General features: G+C 35.8%; 1 protein-coding gene across 1 annotated transcript; it reads left to right on the forward strand.

The window, feature by feature from the left end:
• Nucleotides 1-1,527: 1,527 nt before the first annotated feature.
• Nucleotides 1,528-2,478, forward strand: LOC138349274 (uncharacterized). Its single transcript, XM_069299594.1, has 2 exons — nt 1,528-1,668; nt 2,134-2,478. Exons 1-2 carry the CDS (start codon nt 1,528-1,530, stop codon nt 2,476-2,478), a joined length of 486 nt encoding a protein of 161 aa, XP_069155695.1.
• Nucleotides 2,479-16,914: the final 14,436 nt, after the last annotated feature.

A 16,914-nucleotide genomic window follows, 5' to 3' on the forward strand; every position in this document is an offset into this window, starting at 1 on the left:
ATAGCCCCTTGGGGAGCTCCAGTGTTGTTTGTGAAAAAGAAAGATGGAAACCTTAGAATGTGTATCGATTATTGGCAGCTCAAAAAGGTAAATTTCCAGAATAAGTATCCACTCCTCATTATAGATAATTTTTTTGACCAACTCCAAAGGTCTAGTTTCTTCTCTAAGATTCATCTTCGATCAGGGTATCATTAGCTTAGAGTTAGGGCTGAAGGTATCCAAAGACATCCTTTCGTACCCGTTATGGTCACTATAAGTTCCTAATGATGTCATTTGGTTCACTAATGCAGTTGCTACATTTATGGACCTCATGAATAGAGTTTTGCATGAAAACCTTAAATCCTTCTTCATAGTATTAATTAATGACATTTTCATCTACTCTAAGACCAAGGAAGAGCATGAACAACACTTGAGTCTAACCTTGCAGGTACTTAGACAACATCATCTATATGCTAAATTTAGAAAATGTAAATTCTGGCTCAGATAAGTGACCTTCCTAAATCTTGAGGTATCCGATAAAAGTGTAGAGCTAGATCCTAGAAAGACTGAGGTTGTTAAGAATTGGACAAAACCTCTTACTCCCACCGATATTTGTAGCTTCTTGGGATTGGCTGGTTACTATCGCAGGTTCATGGAGGGGTTTTCTTCCATTGCCTCCCCACTCATAAACTTGACGAAGCAGAAAGTCACGTTTTATTGGTGGAGACTTGTGAAAAGTGTCTAAGATATCAAGGATAGACTCACTTCAGCCCTGGTGCTTACCTTGCCTAAGTGTGGTGAGAATTACACTGTATATTTTGATGCATCTAGGGTTGGTTTGGGTTGTGTTCTTAAGTAGGGTGGTAAGGTGATAGCCTATGATCCGAGACAACACAAGGTGCATGTGAAGAACTATCAAACTCATGACTTAGAGTTGGTAGCGGTGGTGTTTGTACTGAAGATGTGGAGGCACTACCTGTATGGATTACATGTGGATATGTTTAGACACCACAAGACTCTCAAGTACGTGTTTACATAGAGGAAGTTAAATCTACATCATTGGAGATGGTTGGCGCTGTTGAAGGACTATGACATGAATGTCCACTACCATCAAGGTAAGGCAAACTTTGTAGCTGATGCTTTGAGTAGGATGAGCATGGGAAGTACAACCCATGTTGAGAATGAGAAGAAGGAGTTGGTGAAAGATATACACAGACTGGCAAGACGGGGTGTGCCGTTAGTTTACTCTACTAGTGGGGGTGTTTCAGTTCATCCTAGTTCTTAATCATCCTTATTAATTAAGTCAAGGAGGGTCAACATCTTGATCCTTTGTTGATGGAGCTAAAGGATACAATGTTGGATAAGATTAATGAGTCTTTTGCTTTGGGAGATAATGTCATACTTAGGTACTAGGATAGGATGTGTGTACGAAATGTGGATGATTTGCGGACTAGGATCATTACAGAGGCCCATGGTTCTAGATATTCCATATATCCAAGTTCCACATAGATGTATCATTATATTAAGAAGATTTATTGGTGATATGGCATGAAGAAGGACATTGCAGAATATGTGGCCAAGTGTCCTAACTGTAAACATGCTAAGGCAGATCATCATAAGGCTGGCGGTCTGAATCAAATTATGGAGATTGTGACTTTGAAGTGGGAAGCCATTAATATGGACTTCGTGGTTGGTCTTCCGAAGATTACGTAGCAACATGACTCCATATGGGTTATTATGGACAGAATGACTAAGTCTGCCCACTTTATCCTTGTGAAGTCTACTTACAGTGTTGAGGACTAAGAAAGAGTCTACATTGATAAGATCGTGATATGGCATGGGATTCTTTTGTCTATCATTTTATAAGTGGAGCTCAGTTCACTTCACATTTATAGAGATCATGCTAGATGATATTAGGCACGCAGGTAAAGCTTAGTACTTCCTTCATCCTCAGACTGATGTACAGGCTGAGAGCACCATTCATACAGTGGAGGACATGTTGAGGGCGTGTGTGATTGACTTCAAAGGTAGTTGGGATGACCACTTGCCATTGATAGAGTTCTCGTATAATAACATCTATCACTCTAGCATTGGGATTGCACCGTTTGAGGCACTATATGGTTGGAAGTGTGGTCTCTATTTGGGTGTTTCAAGGTTGAAGAGTCATCCATCTTGGGTCCAGAGATCATTCATGAGGCCTTGGATAAGGTAAGAGTGATTAGAGACAGGTCGGATACTGCTTACAGTCGGAAAAAGTCATTTGCAGATAATGGGAAGCGGAATTTAGAGTTTGATATTGATGACCAGGTCTATTTGAATACATCACCTCTGAAAGGCATGATGAGGTTTGGATGGAAAGGGAAGTTGATTCCGAGGTTTGTTGGGCGATATGAGGTCTTAAAGCGTGTGGGAAGGTGGCTTATGAGTTGGCATTTCCACGGAGCTAGCTTCTTTTCATCCAGTCTTTCATGTGTCCATGTTGAAAAAGTTCCTGTGTGATCTAGCATTGGTTCTAACTATTGAAGGTTTGGGGTTTGATGAAGACTTGTTCTATGAGGAGATGTGTGTTGAGATTCTAGACATACAGGTGAGATGGCTGAGAAACAATGAGGTTCCCACACTGAAGGTATTGTGGAGGAACCATCTTGTTAAGTGTGTTATGTGGGAGGCTGAGGTCGAAATAATATCCCGCTATCCCTATTTGTTCAGATCTTGAGGTTAGACTCCCTACTCTAAAGTCTAAGTTTCCTTATCTCTCCATTTTTATTGTGATTGCTTGATTGTGTGTAGTAACTATGTCATGATATGTTTGGCATTACGTAAAATATTTAATAGTGTCATTCGGGGAAGAATGTTCCTAAGGGGGGGGGGGCTAATGTAACAACCCAAAAAATGTATAAGATAAATAATGCTTAATGTGTCTAGAATGCCTACAAATAGATCGGGTTTAGATGGATTGATTCGTGTAGAAACCAGCCTCTGAACCCTTGAAATAGCCAAGCCTATTAACATGGGGAGTTAGTTTCTTGATCTAGGAAAGTTAAAATCCAGCCATGTAGGGCTCCCGAATATGAAGATTTGGCCGGATGAGTCATTACAGGATATAAAAAGGGGAAATCATAAGTTCAGAAGGTCTTGAGGTAAAATGGCCTTTTTCCAGGCTAAGGGTAGTATCAGAATTACTCTAAAATGTAACTAAATATTTAATTAATATGGTGGAGGGGAATTTTTGGTAAAGAGGGCTGAAATTGCCCATTAAGCAAAATGTTGCTCCACCTGGCTTCGAACCTAGGTGTGAGCAATGATTTCATTTGTTTTAATTAATTTGGTAGATTGATATAAAAAATAATAACTAATTGTTGATTTAATAAAATATGAAAATCAGATTTTTATTTATTGATTATTAATTAGAAATTAATTCGACTAATTCATGCAAACAAGCCCTAGTTCTAAGGGGACACTGCCTACACTTCTCTCTTTCACGCTTATCCATCTACCTCTCACATCTATTTTCACGTTTTCTCTGTTAACAAAGAAGCAAAAAAAATCAGAAATAAAAACAAAGTTTTTCACACTTTATGAACGTTTAAAAATACAAATGATAAAAACAATCCATCAAAGTAAAGCTAAACGTGACATTCTCGACGTGTAAGTTTGACTTTTCTGTGTTGGACGTTGGGTTGGTGGTGATTTTGGGCAGAAACTTTAAGTGTTGAACAACACCAAGGACAGGTATGGGTTTTCTCTGTTGGAATCGTTCCTCCAAGAGAAATTCCTTTTTACAAAATACAACGTATGAAACTAGGGTTGTCCCCTTTATTGTCAAATTCCTTGTCCCTAGTCTCCTTCCGATTTCAATCTAAATTAGGCTATAAATCATGTTGTTTGTATGGTTGCTGGTAGCTAAGTTTGAAATATTATGTTCTTTGTGATTTTGTGTTTGGAATAACAAGCATGTTCAATCATGTCAACCGAAGATGATATGGTGCAATGTGTAAAAAGTTTGTTGTAGTTCTCTATTTTGAAGCTTTAAAATGGATAGTTTAATTATTGGAATTAAGGTACACAAGATGTGTGATTTGTGATGATTAAATTAAGTGTAAGGTGGCTGATATTAAGTGGAAAGTTCTAAGCTAAAACAACAATGAATCTACACGTAAAAACGCATTAAACAAAATGTGAAAATACCACAAAATGACTGTATTGTTGTTAAATCAAGGCCAGAAAATTTAGTCAAATTTCCAAAACTTGGTGATAGAGTTTTGGCCAAAACACTTGAGGTTCGAGAATTTTAAAATAAATTTAAAACATGTCAGGTCAGTGGGGATTGAACCCAGGACCTCACTACATGAATTAGGGAGAACAAAAGAGAGGTGTAGGATTCGAACCCACAACCTCTCAGCCAAACAAGAGAGTAAAGAGAAATTTTGAATAATAAAAATCATGATAGGAGTCGGATTCGAACCCACCACCACATGGAAGATTGAGAAGGTAAGGAGAAAATGTAAATTAAAATAAGGTGAGGTTATGGGGATTCGAACCCACAACCTCTTGAATAGATGAGAGTTAGGAGAAAAATAAAAGAAGTAAACAAAATGTGGAGACTGGGGATTGAACCCACATCCTCATGAATAGATGAGAGAGTTAAGAGAAAAATAAAGGATAAAATAAATGTGGAGAGTGGGATTGATCCCACAACCTCTTGGATAGGTGAGAAAGTTAAGAGATAAATTAAAAGAAAAATAATCAGCTTGTGGGGGAATGAACCCACAACCTCTTTACCTTAAAACGAAAAAGGGGAGGAGAACAAGAATGAAATACTATGGGGTTAGTAGGAGTCAAACTAGGGTCTCCCAAATCTGAAAAATGCAATTATCAAGTTTAAAATACGATTAAGTGTTGTTCAAGGGATTCAAAATCGGGTTCCCTTGCCCAATTCCGTATTGACACATAAGTCATATGTAAAAAAATATTTAATGAATGCTGCCTCTAAAGATCAAAATAAATATCTTGGCATATCTACAAGATTCATAAGTCTTGTATGACATAATCTTGGGTAAACATGAATCATTTAGACAAACTATGATTGAAGTCTCATGGCTTGTATGATTTGACTCATAACTCTAGAATAAGTTTATAAGTAAGTGAACCTAAGATGTACGTGATAAAATGATGTAAAACCTAGAAGGGGTTCAGTAAGAGTGTGAGACACACTTAACGGCCAAGTGCATTAGCATATGATGAAATGAACATTCACGTAAAAGGGTGAGTAATTATGAAGAGCAAATATTCTAAAGTTAATAATTATGGTGACAACATGATAATAGGCTAATGTGAAAGATGAGAGCAATCTCAAATGAGCCTAAGTAAATGTTACGAAAACTTACTCACCTATGAGAGTGTATAGTTAATGAAGAGACCAATCTCTATGAACTTTCTAATGAAAGAAATCAAGTTAATGCAAACGTAGTATTAATGATGAGATGAGAAATCATCTAATGAGCTATGAAGACCTCATGATAGAAGAAAGCTTCTATGATGTATGATTTGAATGTAATGGAACTTTATACTGGGCACCGATAGGCTAGCTATGAGTGGTGATGCCTTCTTTTGGGGAGGAAGGAGGGTCACGTAACTCTCATTAGATGAGACTGTCCGGCATGCGGGGTGTGGATCTCCTTATATAACGTAGTCTTCAAATCTGTAGTGCCAATATAGTGATCTAGCAGGGTTCAATCCCCTATACACGCTAGCATGTTTTAGGTAACTTTTGCTGGTGATTCCACCTATTTTTGGTGTGGGAAAGACACTAGATTTCATTTGATCACATGATCTAGGTCGATTAAAGTTAAAGTTCCCAAAGAATAATTGTGGCCATCCTCCAATTATGCACAAAATGAAATGAACAATACCAAAGGTGTAAGGATAGGATAATAAAGAGTTGAGCTAGACTTAAGTAATGACACTAGGTTATTCTTGGTCATTGCAAAACAAACCCGATGAGAGTCTTAAAATACATCATAGGTATTGCTGGTGATTACACTAGTATATAAAAGAATGAAAAATGAAGTACGTATGAATGAATGAAGGAGACTCTGTGTTTGCTAAAGAAGGGTCCCTAGTTAAGGTCCAATATGTTTATCTCTCATTTTAGAAAGTCCTAATTTCAAGTCCATGATTCCAAGGTCTCAACGCATATGAAAGAATGATATGAACTACGTGATGTGATATGTTAAATATGTTATGTGTTGTTTACAAAATGATTAATTTGATGATGCATGTTATACTCATGGCATGACTAGCTTAATCAAAATTTTGCAGGTCCATTGACTTTCCTAATCCAAATTTTGCAAGTCCACTATTTTGACTTTCCATAAATCATGTTGTTTGAAAAAAGATATTCTTACTAATGCATGTCCTTGTTGTGTGTTTGCATATGTCAAAATTTAGTATAAGTGTGTACTAATTCCATAGAATTATCTATTTTTAGGTCTAGACACAGGTGGACATTAGATCGTACGGTACAATGTTACAACTATCTGATACAACTGTTATTATCTAGTTTAGATTTAGGCCTAAGCTAGTGGAGAATGTTCCACTAGTGTTTCGTTTCCCTCTTCATTTAAGATTTTTTATTGGTGCCGTTTTGCTAACTAAAAATTTAATGCATCAATGAACTATTTATTTTATTTGATGATCTTAATGTTAGATGGTTTATTTTGAAATTTATAAGTTTAAGTAGAATATCTTCTACGAATGTTAAATAATAAAAAGTTCAAATTTTCCGCAAAAACTACCCTAGATGAAGTAAACATGACGTATGTAGGCTTGTCGGCGACTTATGAAAGGTCGACGACACCAGTCTCGTCTGAGGTCTTGATTCCGGTCGTGACAAATTTGGTATCAGAACCCTAGATAAAAGTCTAAGGATAATATTTTCACACCAACAACATCATTACACATTCATAGGTCAAAATTAGCAAGAATTTAAAAGTTTTTATTACTTCTACATGGAGGCTTACATAGACCTCTACATACACATAGTGTAATTATATCGAGTATACGTAGACCCTTAATATATAAAGATTACATAGTCTTCTACTTTTGTTGCATATAGACATATAGAATATAACATAGTCTCAATTAGTAATCTCATCTCATAACCATCTAATAAGAGTATATCCCATACATCAATAAAATAAGACCACATATAGGTCATACAATGTTTAGTATCCAAATGAAAGGAAAGAACATTCGAGTCTAAAAAGTAAAGAAACATTATAGGCTTGATTGTGGCATTTCACTCGGAAAGTGAGGACCTACTTAACTTGGATGATTAAGAATTCCAAGTCTTCTTTTAAGTCATCTCCAAAATCCCTTCAATGACCCAAACCTAAAATGTTGGAGAAAAGGAACAAACGAAGTTAGTACACCACTTGTACTAAGTATGAGACCATATGACCACATATCAAGAAATCATGCTAAAAAGGGACATTTCATTTAAAATAGGCTACTTTACATTTAGAAATCCTTCTGCACATTCATGAAGATCATACCAATCAATAAGACGTATTCCTTAATCATTGACATGTACATAACAAGACCAACAATCTAAGTCTACTCAAGTCAAAATACATATCATATAATTGAACAAATAATCAAAGTAACTCTATCATCAAGTCATAATATGAACAAGCATGAATATGAGTACATTTAAATATAAACAAAGCAAGACCATTACTCATGACCTTTTTTAATCCCACTTTTCCAATTTCTAAGTAAAGGCAAATAACCTTACCTAATAGAGTAAACCTAGAAAGATCCATAACCAATGTCCAACTTCTCATAGCATGTCATTAAGAGTACATAGTATCTGACTTTAGCAATAGAGACAAAATACATACTCATAAGAGTAATTATCATTACATATTGTCATTAACTTTGAAGTTCATCATATACATAATCATTTACATTTATAAGCATATGCATACATAAGAACGTCCGCCTAAGATTTCCCTTAAGGGTACCAAGTGCAATGTATAGGTGGAGTCCCATACGCCTACCTATCCAAAGCTAAACATCTTAGGCCATCTTAGTTAGAGTTTATTTATTTAGTTAATTTTACCTTTTAGTAACATATTGACCTAACAGACGTAGACCACATGAGTCAATGTGGAATTCGGTGTCATGAAACCCTACACAGAAAGAAGGTGGACTACTTGCCAAGGTAGTACCAGAAAGTGAACATTGCAACTATGTGGATCCACTATCTAGTATTCCTATGGGGGGAAATAGTTAAAGAACTAGGAGATATAGTTGGGATCCTCTTTATGTGACATGCATTATGATCTCCAATCTCAAGAGTACTATTATGATCTTACCTTATCGATGTGGGAAGCGACACCCCTCACTCTAGTTTACTCGGTGCTAAGCAAGAGTCCCTTTTGAAAAGTCTTCAATAAATTTATTAATATTCATAAGTTAATGTAAGTCATAGGGTCTAATTCTTGTATAAACATCATCATCATTATAGCTCAATATGAATTGCATGAGTATTGTTCTTTCATTACTATTCATATAGGTAAGGATAACACATTAACATTTTATATCATGATAAGGAAAATTGGTAAATCATCACAAGACATACTTCAATAAAACATCATCACTTAACCACTAATAACCATAATGGAAGTAAAGAGTTGAGATCCTAAGACTTACCAAGTCTTATTCATAATCCATCATTAAGGTCTTACCATAACTCCTTAACTTAACCCAAAAAGGGTATAATATCATCACATGTCTATAACCAACATGATAGTAAAGTCAATTGATTCACTACATTATATTTCATTACTAGTTCATAGCGTAAGATAATAGACTTAGGTCAACTTCATAATGTACTTCATAAAGTAGATCAATTACTTAAGATTAGCATGATAGGTCTCGAATTCATCTTAATATATTTATAATTTATACAATAACATTATCTAGTAGTAATTCAACCAATAACTAATTCAATTAAACCAACATTACACCATTCATATCAAGAACATAACCTAGGGTTAAGGGGAATAGGTCATCTTCTACAAACTAGACCAATTCATAAAGATATAACATAGTTGAGTTAAAATACATGTTAATATATTAATAATATCCATAAAAATCATTAAAAAATAAATTTACAACATCAATTTCGTATTGGATGAAACCAAAATTTGAAATCAATTTGATAGAACCCTTCGAGGAAAGAGGTCTCAAAGGTAAAGAGGAATCACATACCTTACTAATTGATGAATATTGATGGAGAATATCGACACTTCTCAGACCTTGACCCCACGTATAGCTTAGTCTTCAATGGGGTTTCTTTGGGAGAGAAAAAGAAGTGAGATGGAAGAGAGTTTTGGGTTCGGGAAATTATGAGAGCTTAGGTTAGTCTAATTAGCCTAGAGGCTTCATATAGGTGGTTAAATAACTTTTTTATACCTCCCCTAATCCCTAATTAACTTCCTAACTACGACAACTAATTAAATGAAATAATTCAAAACATGCAGCAAAAGAGGTCCTCACAGACGAGACCCCGATTTATGATCTGTCTGTGAGATGACGGCCACAGGACCCCCATCTTGTTGGTCCGTCATTTTGGTTAAAGACTATGAAAAATAACCATTCCAAGATTTTTTCTTATGTGACCATCGACTCCCCGTCAATTGACACACACCCCGTCTATGGCACTCGTCTGTGCACACTGCCTTGGGCAGTCCTTTGACCTCAAAATTCAAGGGTCCTCCTCAAGGGCCCTTACTTGTTCTTTTGGGTCGTGCCCACACGTTTCAAATTTGTATTAAATCCTTTGCATGTTATACGTACTTTCACCAATTTTCATCATTTGGTAACTCCTACAACTAGTCAAATAAGTTAAGGCACGATATCAACTCATTGAACTAGTGTACAGAAGTCTTGGACGTTTTGGTTTCTAGAGTCTTTAAATGACTTATATTCATTCAAATAGACCTTAAACAGTGAATAACCTTATGACACTCATATTTGGATCGTGAACATGCCTTAGATTTTTGAAGTGTACCATTATTCACCACTTCCCCCCCTCCTTAGGAACATTCATCCCGAATGACAATAAAAATCTTTTGATAGAAGGAATACACTCAAGTCTAGCAGCCCAACATACAACAAAATATAACAACATAAATCATATCATTTACACAAGGAAATTCAAAACTTCAATTACGACAAATAAGAATCAACATCACATTATGAGGAATTTCCTTCTCACAATAACAAGAGCTCAACATACCATGTATAAGTCAATTAAGCCAAATCTTAGCTTATCAACATGCTACATATCATTTCATAAAGACTCGCCATAGTAAAAATGCACAACATAACTCAAAACAAGATGAATTGCAAATTTTCAAGTCAATATGCATATTTTCACTGTAACTTCACCTTAATGGCTTCAAAAATGCACATTTTTAAAAACTTCACCAAAAATCAAGCGACCTCAATTTTTAGTTATTTATTTCATTAATAGTAAGAACAAAAACCTTAGTTATCAAATAGATGAGGGTAATATGACTTCTTGTCGGTTTCGGCCTCCAATGCTGCATCCTCAACTAGGTGATTTATCAATAACACCTTTACGGAAGCTACTTCCTTATTCCTTAACATTTTAACTATCCTATTAAGGATTTAAACCGGAACCTCCTCATAAGAGCGTTTATCCTTCACACCAAGACCATCAATAGGAAGAATAGGCTCGAGATCACAGATACGTTTTTTAAGCATGGAAACATGGAAAACCAGATTAAAATCAAAGCCAATTCAGTAGGAAACCTCAAATCATATTGAACCTTACCAACCTATTGCAAGATTTCATAGGGACCTACATAATGAGGAATTAACTTCCCATTCTTGCCTAATCTAACCACCCCTTTCATAGGTGAAATTATGAAATAAACTTTATCACCTTCTTTAAACTCTAATTCCCTTCTCCTATGATTGTCATAAGATTTTTGCCAACTATAGGCTGTTTGAGACCGATTCCTTAAAATATTAACCTTCTCCAATGTCTAATAAATCAAATAGGGACCAAAAAGTGAAGACTCACCTACTTGAAACCATCCAATTGAAAATTTACATCTCCTACCATACAAGGCTCCATAAGGAGCCATAGATATAGATGAATGGTAACTATTTTTGTAAGAAAACTCCACCAAAGACACAAGCTTATACCAATTTACTTTGAAATCAATGATACAAGATCTAAGCATATTCTTAAGGGTTTGAAAATTACGCTCCGCTTGACCATCTGTTTGAGGATGAAAAGCGGTGCTTAACTTCACATTAGTACCCAACCCTTTTTGGAATGACCTCCAAAACCTACATATGAATTGTTTACCCCTACCCGATATGATGGATAATGGAATACAATGGCAACATACAATCTCATCTACCCTTGCATAATCTTCTGCCAAATAGGTAGACTTGACGGGAATTAAATGAGAGCATTCTGTCAACCTATCCACAACCACTCATATAGAGTATAATTGTTATTTTGTCTGAGGCAAACCTACCATAAAATCCATATTTATGTGTTCCCATTTCAAAGTAGGAACCTGGTTTTCTTGAAAAAAAACCACCAGACTTTTGGTGTTCATCTTTCATTTGTTTGCAATTTCGACATTTGCAACGTATTCCGCTATGTCCTTTTTAAAATCTTCCCACCAAAACACTTCCGTAAGGTCATGGTACGTCTTATTTGAACCTATATTAATGGAGTAATGGGATCCATGAACTTCCTTAAGAATCTGGTTCCTCAAACCATTTGCATGGGAAACGCACAACCAACCTTGATACCTCAAGACACAATCCCCCCTAAGGAGAATGACTCATTAAGCTTGCCAAGAACCGATTCTTTCAATTCCATCAATGGTTGATCTACATGTTGTTTGGACTTCACCTCAACTATCAACGATGACTCGGAGTTATAATGAACCATAAAACCACCATTAGAATATTCCAACCTAACACTCAATCTAGCCAACCTATGAACATCTTTCAATACTTTTTTCTTGTCTTCCCCTGCATAAGACACACTACCCTTGGTCGTACGACTTAGAGCATCTGCAACCACATTGGCCTTGCCCGGGTGATAAAGAACACTCATGTCGTAATCTTTCAATAATTTCAACCACCTTCTTTGTCATAGATTCAACTCCTTTTGACTAAACACATATTGTAGACTTTTATGGTCAGTATGAACATAAACATGAACACCATACACATAATGCATCCATATTCTCAAATCATATACTACGACTGCCAATTTAAGATCTTGAGTTGGATAGTTTTTCTCATGCAGCTTAAGTTGTCTAGAAGCATAGACTACCACTTTCCCATGATTCATAAGAACACACCCTAGACCCACTCGGGAAGAACCATAATATACAACAAAACCCTTGGTACCCTTCTGGTAATGTCAACACTCGACCAGAAGTAAGCCTATCTATCATGATTTAGATGATTTTATCACATGCCTCCGACCATTCAAATATCTTACACTTTTAGGTCGAAGTAGTGAAGGGAGATTAAATTGATGCAAAACCATCCACAAACCTCTAATAATAACCTCTAGACCTAAGAAACTCCTAATGTTGGTTATAACCTGGCCAGTTCTTGACATCCTCGATTTTCCTTGGATCAAACTCAACTCCGTCTCTAGAGATGATATGACAAAGAAATTCCACTGACCTCACCCAAAACTCATATTTTCTACACTTGGCAAATAATTCATTCTCCTTAAAAACTCGTAACACCACCCTCAAATGTTCCATGTGATTACCCTTATTTTTTGAATATACCAAGATGTCGTCAATGAAAACAATGACATATGAATCTAGGTAACTTTGAAACACCCTATTCATGATTTCCATAAAAGCCACAAGGGTATTAGTGAGACCAAAGGACATTTCTAAGAACTCATAGACGCCATATCTAGTCTGAAATGACGTTTTTGATATATCCTCACCTATCACCATAAGTTGGTGATACCCTGACCTCAAGTCAATCTTAGAAAAGTAGCTTTCCCCTTGGAGTTGATCAAACAAGTCGTCAATCCGAGGGAGAGTATACTTGTTCTTAATAGCGACTTTATTGAGTTGGAAATAATCAGTGCACATTCTAAAGGACCCATCCTTCTTATTCATATAAAACCAGAGCACCCCATGGACAAATACTAGGTAAAATGAAGCCTTTGTCTAGTAAATCAATGAGTTGAGCCTTAAAATCATTCAACTCAGTCGAAGCCATGCGACAAGGATGAATCGAAATGGGATTTGTATCCAGTAACAAGTCGATACAAAAATCAATTTCCCATTCGGGAGGAATACCGGGAAGATCCTTTGGAAAGACCTCCGAAAATTCCCTCACTATGGGGACCGAATCAATGGGAGGAATTTTGGAGTCTAAATTTTGGATTCTTATTACATAATATAAGCACCGTTAAACTTCACAACCATTGTTCTACAATCAATAAAGGCAAAGCAATCATGCGACCAATCCATGCCCAATATGACATCAGAATCAAACATATCTAGTTCTACTAATTCTACATAAGTAACTCTATGGGTCAACATTATAGGACAATTTCTATATACCCTCTTTGCAACCACTGGCTTACCCATCGTGGTAGTCACAATTAAAAGTTCATTTATAATATCAAGTAAAATCTCAAACTTCTTAGTTATCAAGGGAGTAACAAAAGAAAATGTAGAGATAGGATTAAGTAAAGCATATATATAAATAGAGAAGACTTCCAACATACCGGTCACCACATCCTGAGAAGTCTCTTGATCACATCTAGAGCGGAGAGCATAGAAGCAATTCTTCTTAGGAGCATCATTTGAAACACTTGGTTGCCCACTCTCCTTGTCTTGACCCTTCAAATTTGAGTAATCTAAAACTTTGTGGCCAATTTTACCACAACCAAAGCACTTATCTTTTTCCTTAAGGAAATTACCATAGTGCTTCTTTCCACACCTTCCACAAGTTAGCTTCTTGTTTGGTGAACTTGTATATCTTCCCTTTTTGGCTTAGGGTTTGATTCCCTATCATCCCGAGCCGTAGGGAACATGGAAGGAACTTTAATAAAATTTCTTTTCTAGAACCTAGGTTTTTCTTTGATATCAAGCCTACCCATTGAAGAATCACCATAAAAAGATCTTGCCGGCTTGGCATCTCTACTCTTTCTCTTAGACCTTACCTTTTCAACTTGTTGAGCATGAACCATGAGACGATAAATATTCATATTGTCATGTAGCATAGCTGATTGACATTCCTTTTACAAGTCATCCGACATTGCCGTCACAAAATGGTTCATTTCATGCCTAGGGTCGAAAACAAAAGATGAAGCATACTTTGACAATTTAGTGAATTTCAAAGAATATTCAAGTACACTCATACCTCCTTGGAAAAGTTTGATGAACTCACGACCTTTGCTTCCCTATTTTCCCTAGGAAAGAATCTACCAAGAAAAGCTTTCTTTAAAACTTCCTAAGTCATCGGTCCATCCCTCAATCACCTATTGCCTCTTCATTGGATGTACCAAGTTTGGGCCACATCTTTGAGTTGGTAAGTGGATAACTCGACCTTCTTACTAATAGTAAACCCCATAGCATAAAGAATCTTGTAGATTTAATCAATGCAATCTTGGGGGTTTTAAACCTCGGATCCATAGAAAGTAAGGGGATTCATCCTAGTGAAATCACTTAGACGAGAGGCCATGGTAGAAACTTGTTTGTTTGCTCAGGGTACTACCTCTCTATTAGCTTGGGCCATAATGGATTGAGCATGAGTAGTGGCGGCTTGTCCTTGGGTAGTAATGGCATGTGCCATTTAGAAAATAGAAACCCTTATATCACTATCCATCAAAGGACGAGGATCGACCAAAACTTGGTCATCATTAACATCTTCATCAAGAGGAGGGACTTGATTCCCACGGGGAGGACATCCCACATTGGAAATATCTTCCTCAAGTCTTCGTGCCGCTTTCCTTAGGGTATTCATTTTCTATGATCACAATAAAATTATTAAATACTTAAATCACATAGAGATAACACTCTAGAGGCACGATATTAAACTTCCAAGAAAGTGAGAGTTTCCAAAGCATCATATAGATTTCTGTCCATAAATGTGGCGTGCTTCACAATTATGAGTACGAATCTACATAGACATGGCTGAGAGACACATTTACTCACAGATATTCAATATCATGATCTGATACAAGGTTTTTCACATATAAGAATACCCCCTAGACGTAATCGGCGTTGTCGTCCCTTTGAGGATTACGACTAGCCATTTAGCTTACATCACTATATTCATAGGTCTAAATTAGCAAAAAAAATAAAACTTTTTATTACTGTTATGGAGGTTTACATAGACCTCTACATACACATAGTAAATTTATATTGAGTATACATAGACCCTTTGTATATGAAGATTATATAGTCTTCTACTTGTATTGCATATAGATATATAGAATATAACATAGTATTAAATAGTCGTCTCAACTAATAACAATCTAGTAAGAGTATAAAAATTTAGTCCTAGCCCATACATCAAAAAAATAAGACCACATACAGGTAATACAATGTTTAGTATCCAAATAAAAATGAAAGAAAATAAGAGTGTTAAAAACTAAGGCAATATCTTAGGCTTGATAGTGGATTTGCCATCGGAAAGTGAGGACCTACCCAACTTTGATGTTTAAGAATTTCAAGTCTTCTTCAAACTTATCTCCAAAGGAACTTGAATGATCGAAACCTAAAATGTCGGAGAAAAGGAAGAAACGGGGTTAGTACACCACTTGAACTAAGTATGAGACCATATGCACATATATCAAGAAATAATGATAAAACGGAAAATATCATTTAAAACATGCTACTTTACAATAAAAAGTCTTATGCACATTCATGACGATCATACTAATCAATAAGACATATTCTTTAAGTCATAGACATGTACATCACAATAGCAACATTTTTAAGTCTAGTCAAGTCAACAAACGTATCATATAATTTAACACATAATCAAAGTAACTCTGTCATCAAGTCATAATATTAACATGCATGAATAGCAGTACGTTTCAACATAAACAAAGCAAGACCATTAATCATGACCCTTTTTAATCCTACTTGTGCAATGAATAAGTAAAGCCCCCTAACCTTAAGTAATAAAGTAAACCTAGCAATAACCATAACCAATGTCCAACTTCTCATAGCATATCATTGATAGTACATAATATCATACTTTACCAATACAGACCAAATACATGTTCATATGAGTAATTATTGTCACATAGTCTAAATAATATGAAAGGTCATCATATACATAATCATTTACATTTATAAGGCTAACTAGTGCAATGTATAGTTAGAGTCCCATTCCATACCTAGACTAAGGTAAATATCTTAGGACCTCTTAGTTAGAGTTTATTCCTTTAGTTCATTTTACCTTGTGGGAACATGTTTCCTTAATAGACATAGACCACATGATCTAATATAGAATCAGGTGTCATGAAACCCTACACCTAAAGAAGGAGGACTACTTGCCAAGGTAGTATTAAAATATGAACATAGCAACTACGTGGATCCTTGACCTATTATTCTATGAGGGTAACATAGTTCAAGAACTAGGAGATATAGTTGGGATCCACTTTAAGATACATGCATTATGATCTCCAATCTAAAGAATATAATAGTAATCCTACCTTCCGTATGTGGGAAGGGACGCTCCTCACTCTAGTTCACTCGGTGCTAAGCTAGAGTCCCTTTATAATTATCTTTACTATCTTAATTAATCATCATAACTTACTGTAAGTCATAGGGTCTATACGTTGTATAAACATCATAATCATCATAACTC

The sequence above is a fragment of the Solanum lycopersicum genome, chromosome 6 (assembly GCF_036512215.1).
Source record: "Solanum lycopersicum chromosome 6, SLM_r2.1".
NCBI lineage: Eukaryota > Viridiplantae > Streptophyta > Magnoliopsida > Solanales > Solanaceae > Solanum > Solanum lycopersicum.

What these genes read in the sequence shown, in the direction of transcription:
- LOC138349274 (XM_069299594.1), top strand. Translation starts at nt 1,528, where the DNA reads ATGAAGAAGGACATTGCAGAATATGTGGCCAAGTGTCCTAACTGTAAA. An exon ending in CCATTAATATGGACTTCGTG is followed by an intron (nt 1,669 to 2,133) that starts GTTGGTCTTCCG and finishes GGGTGTTTCAAG; the next exon opens with GTTGAAGAGTCATCCATCTT.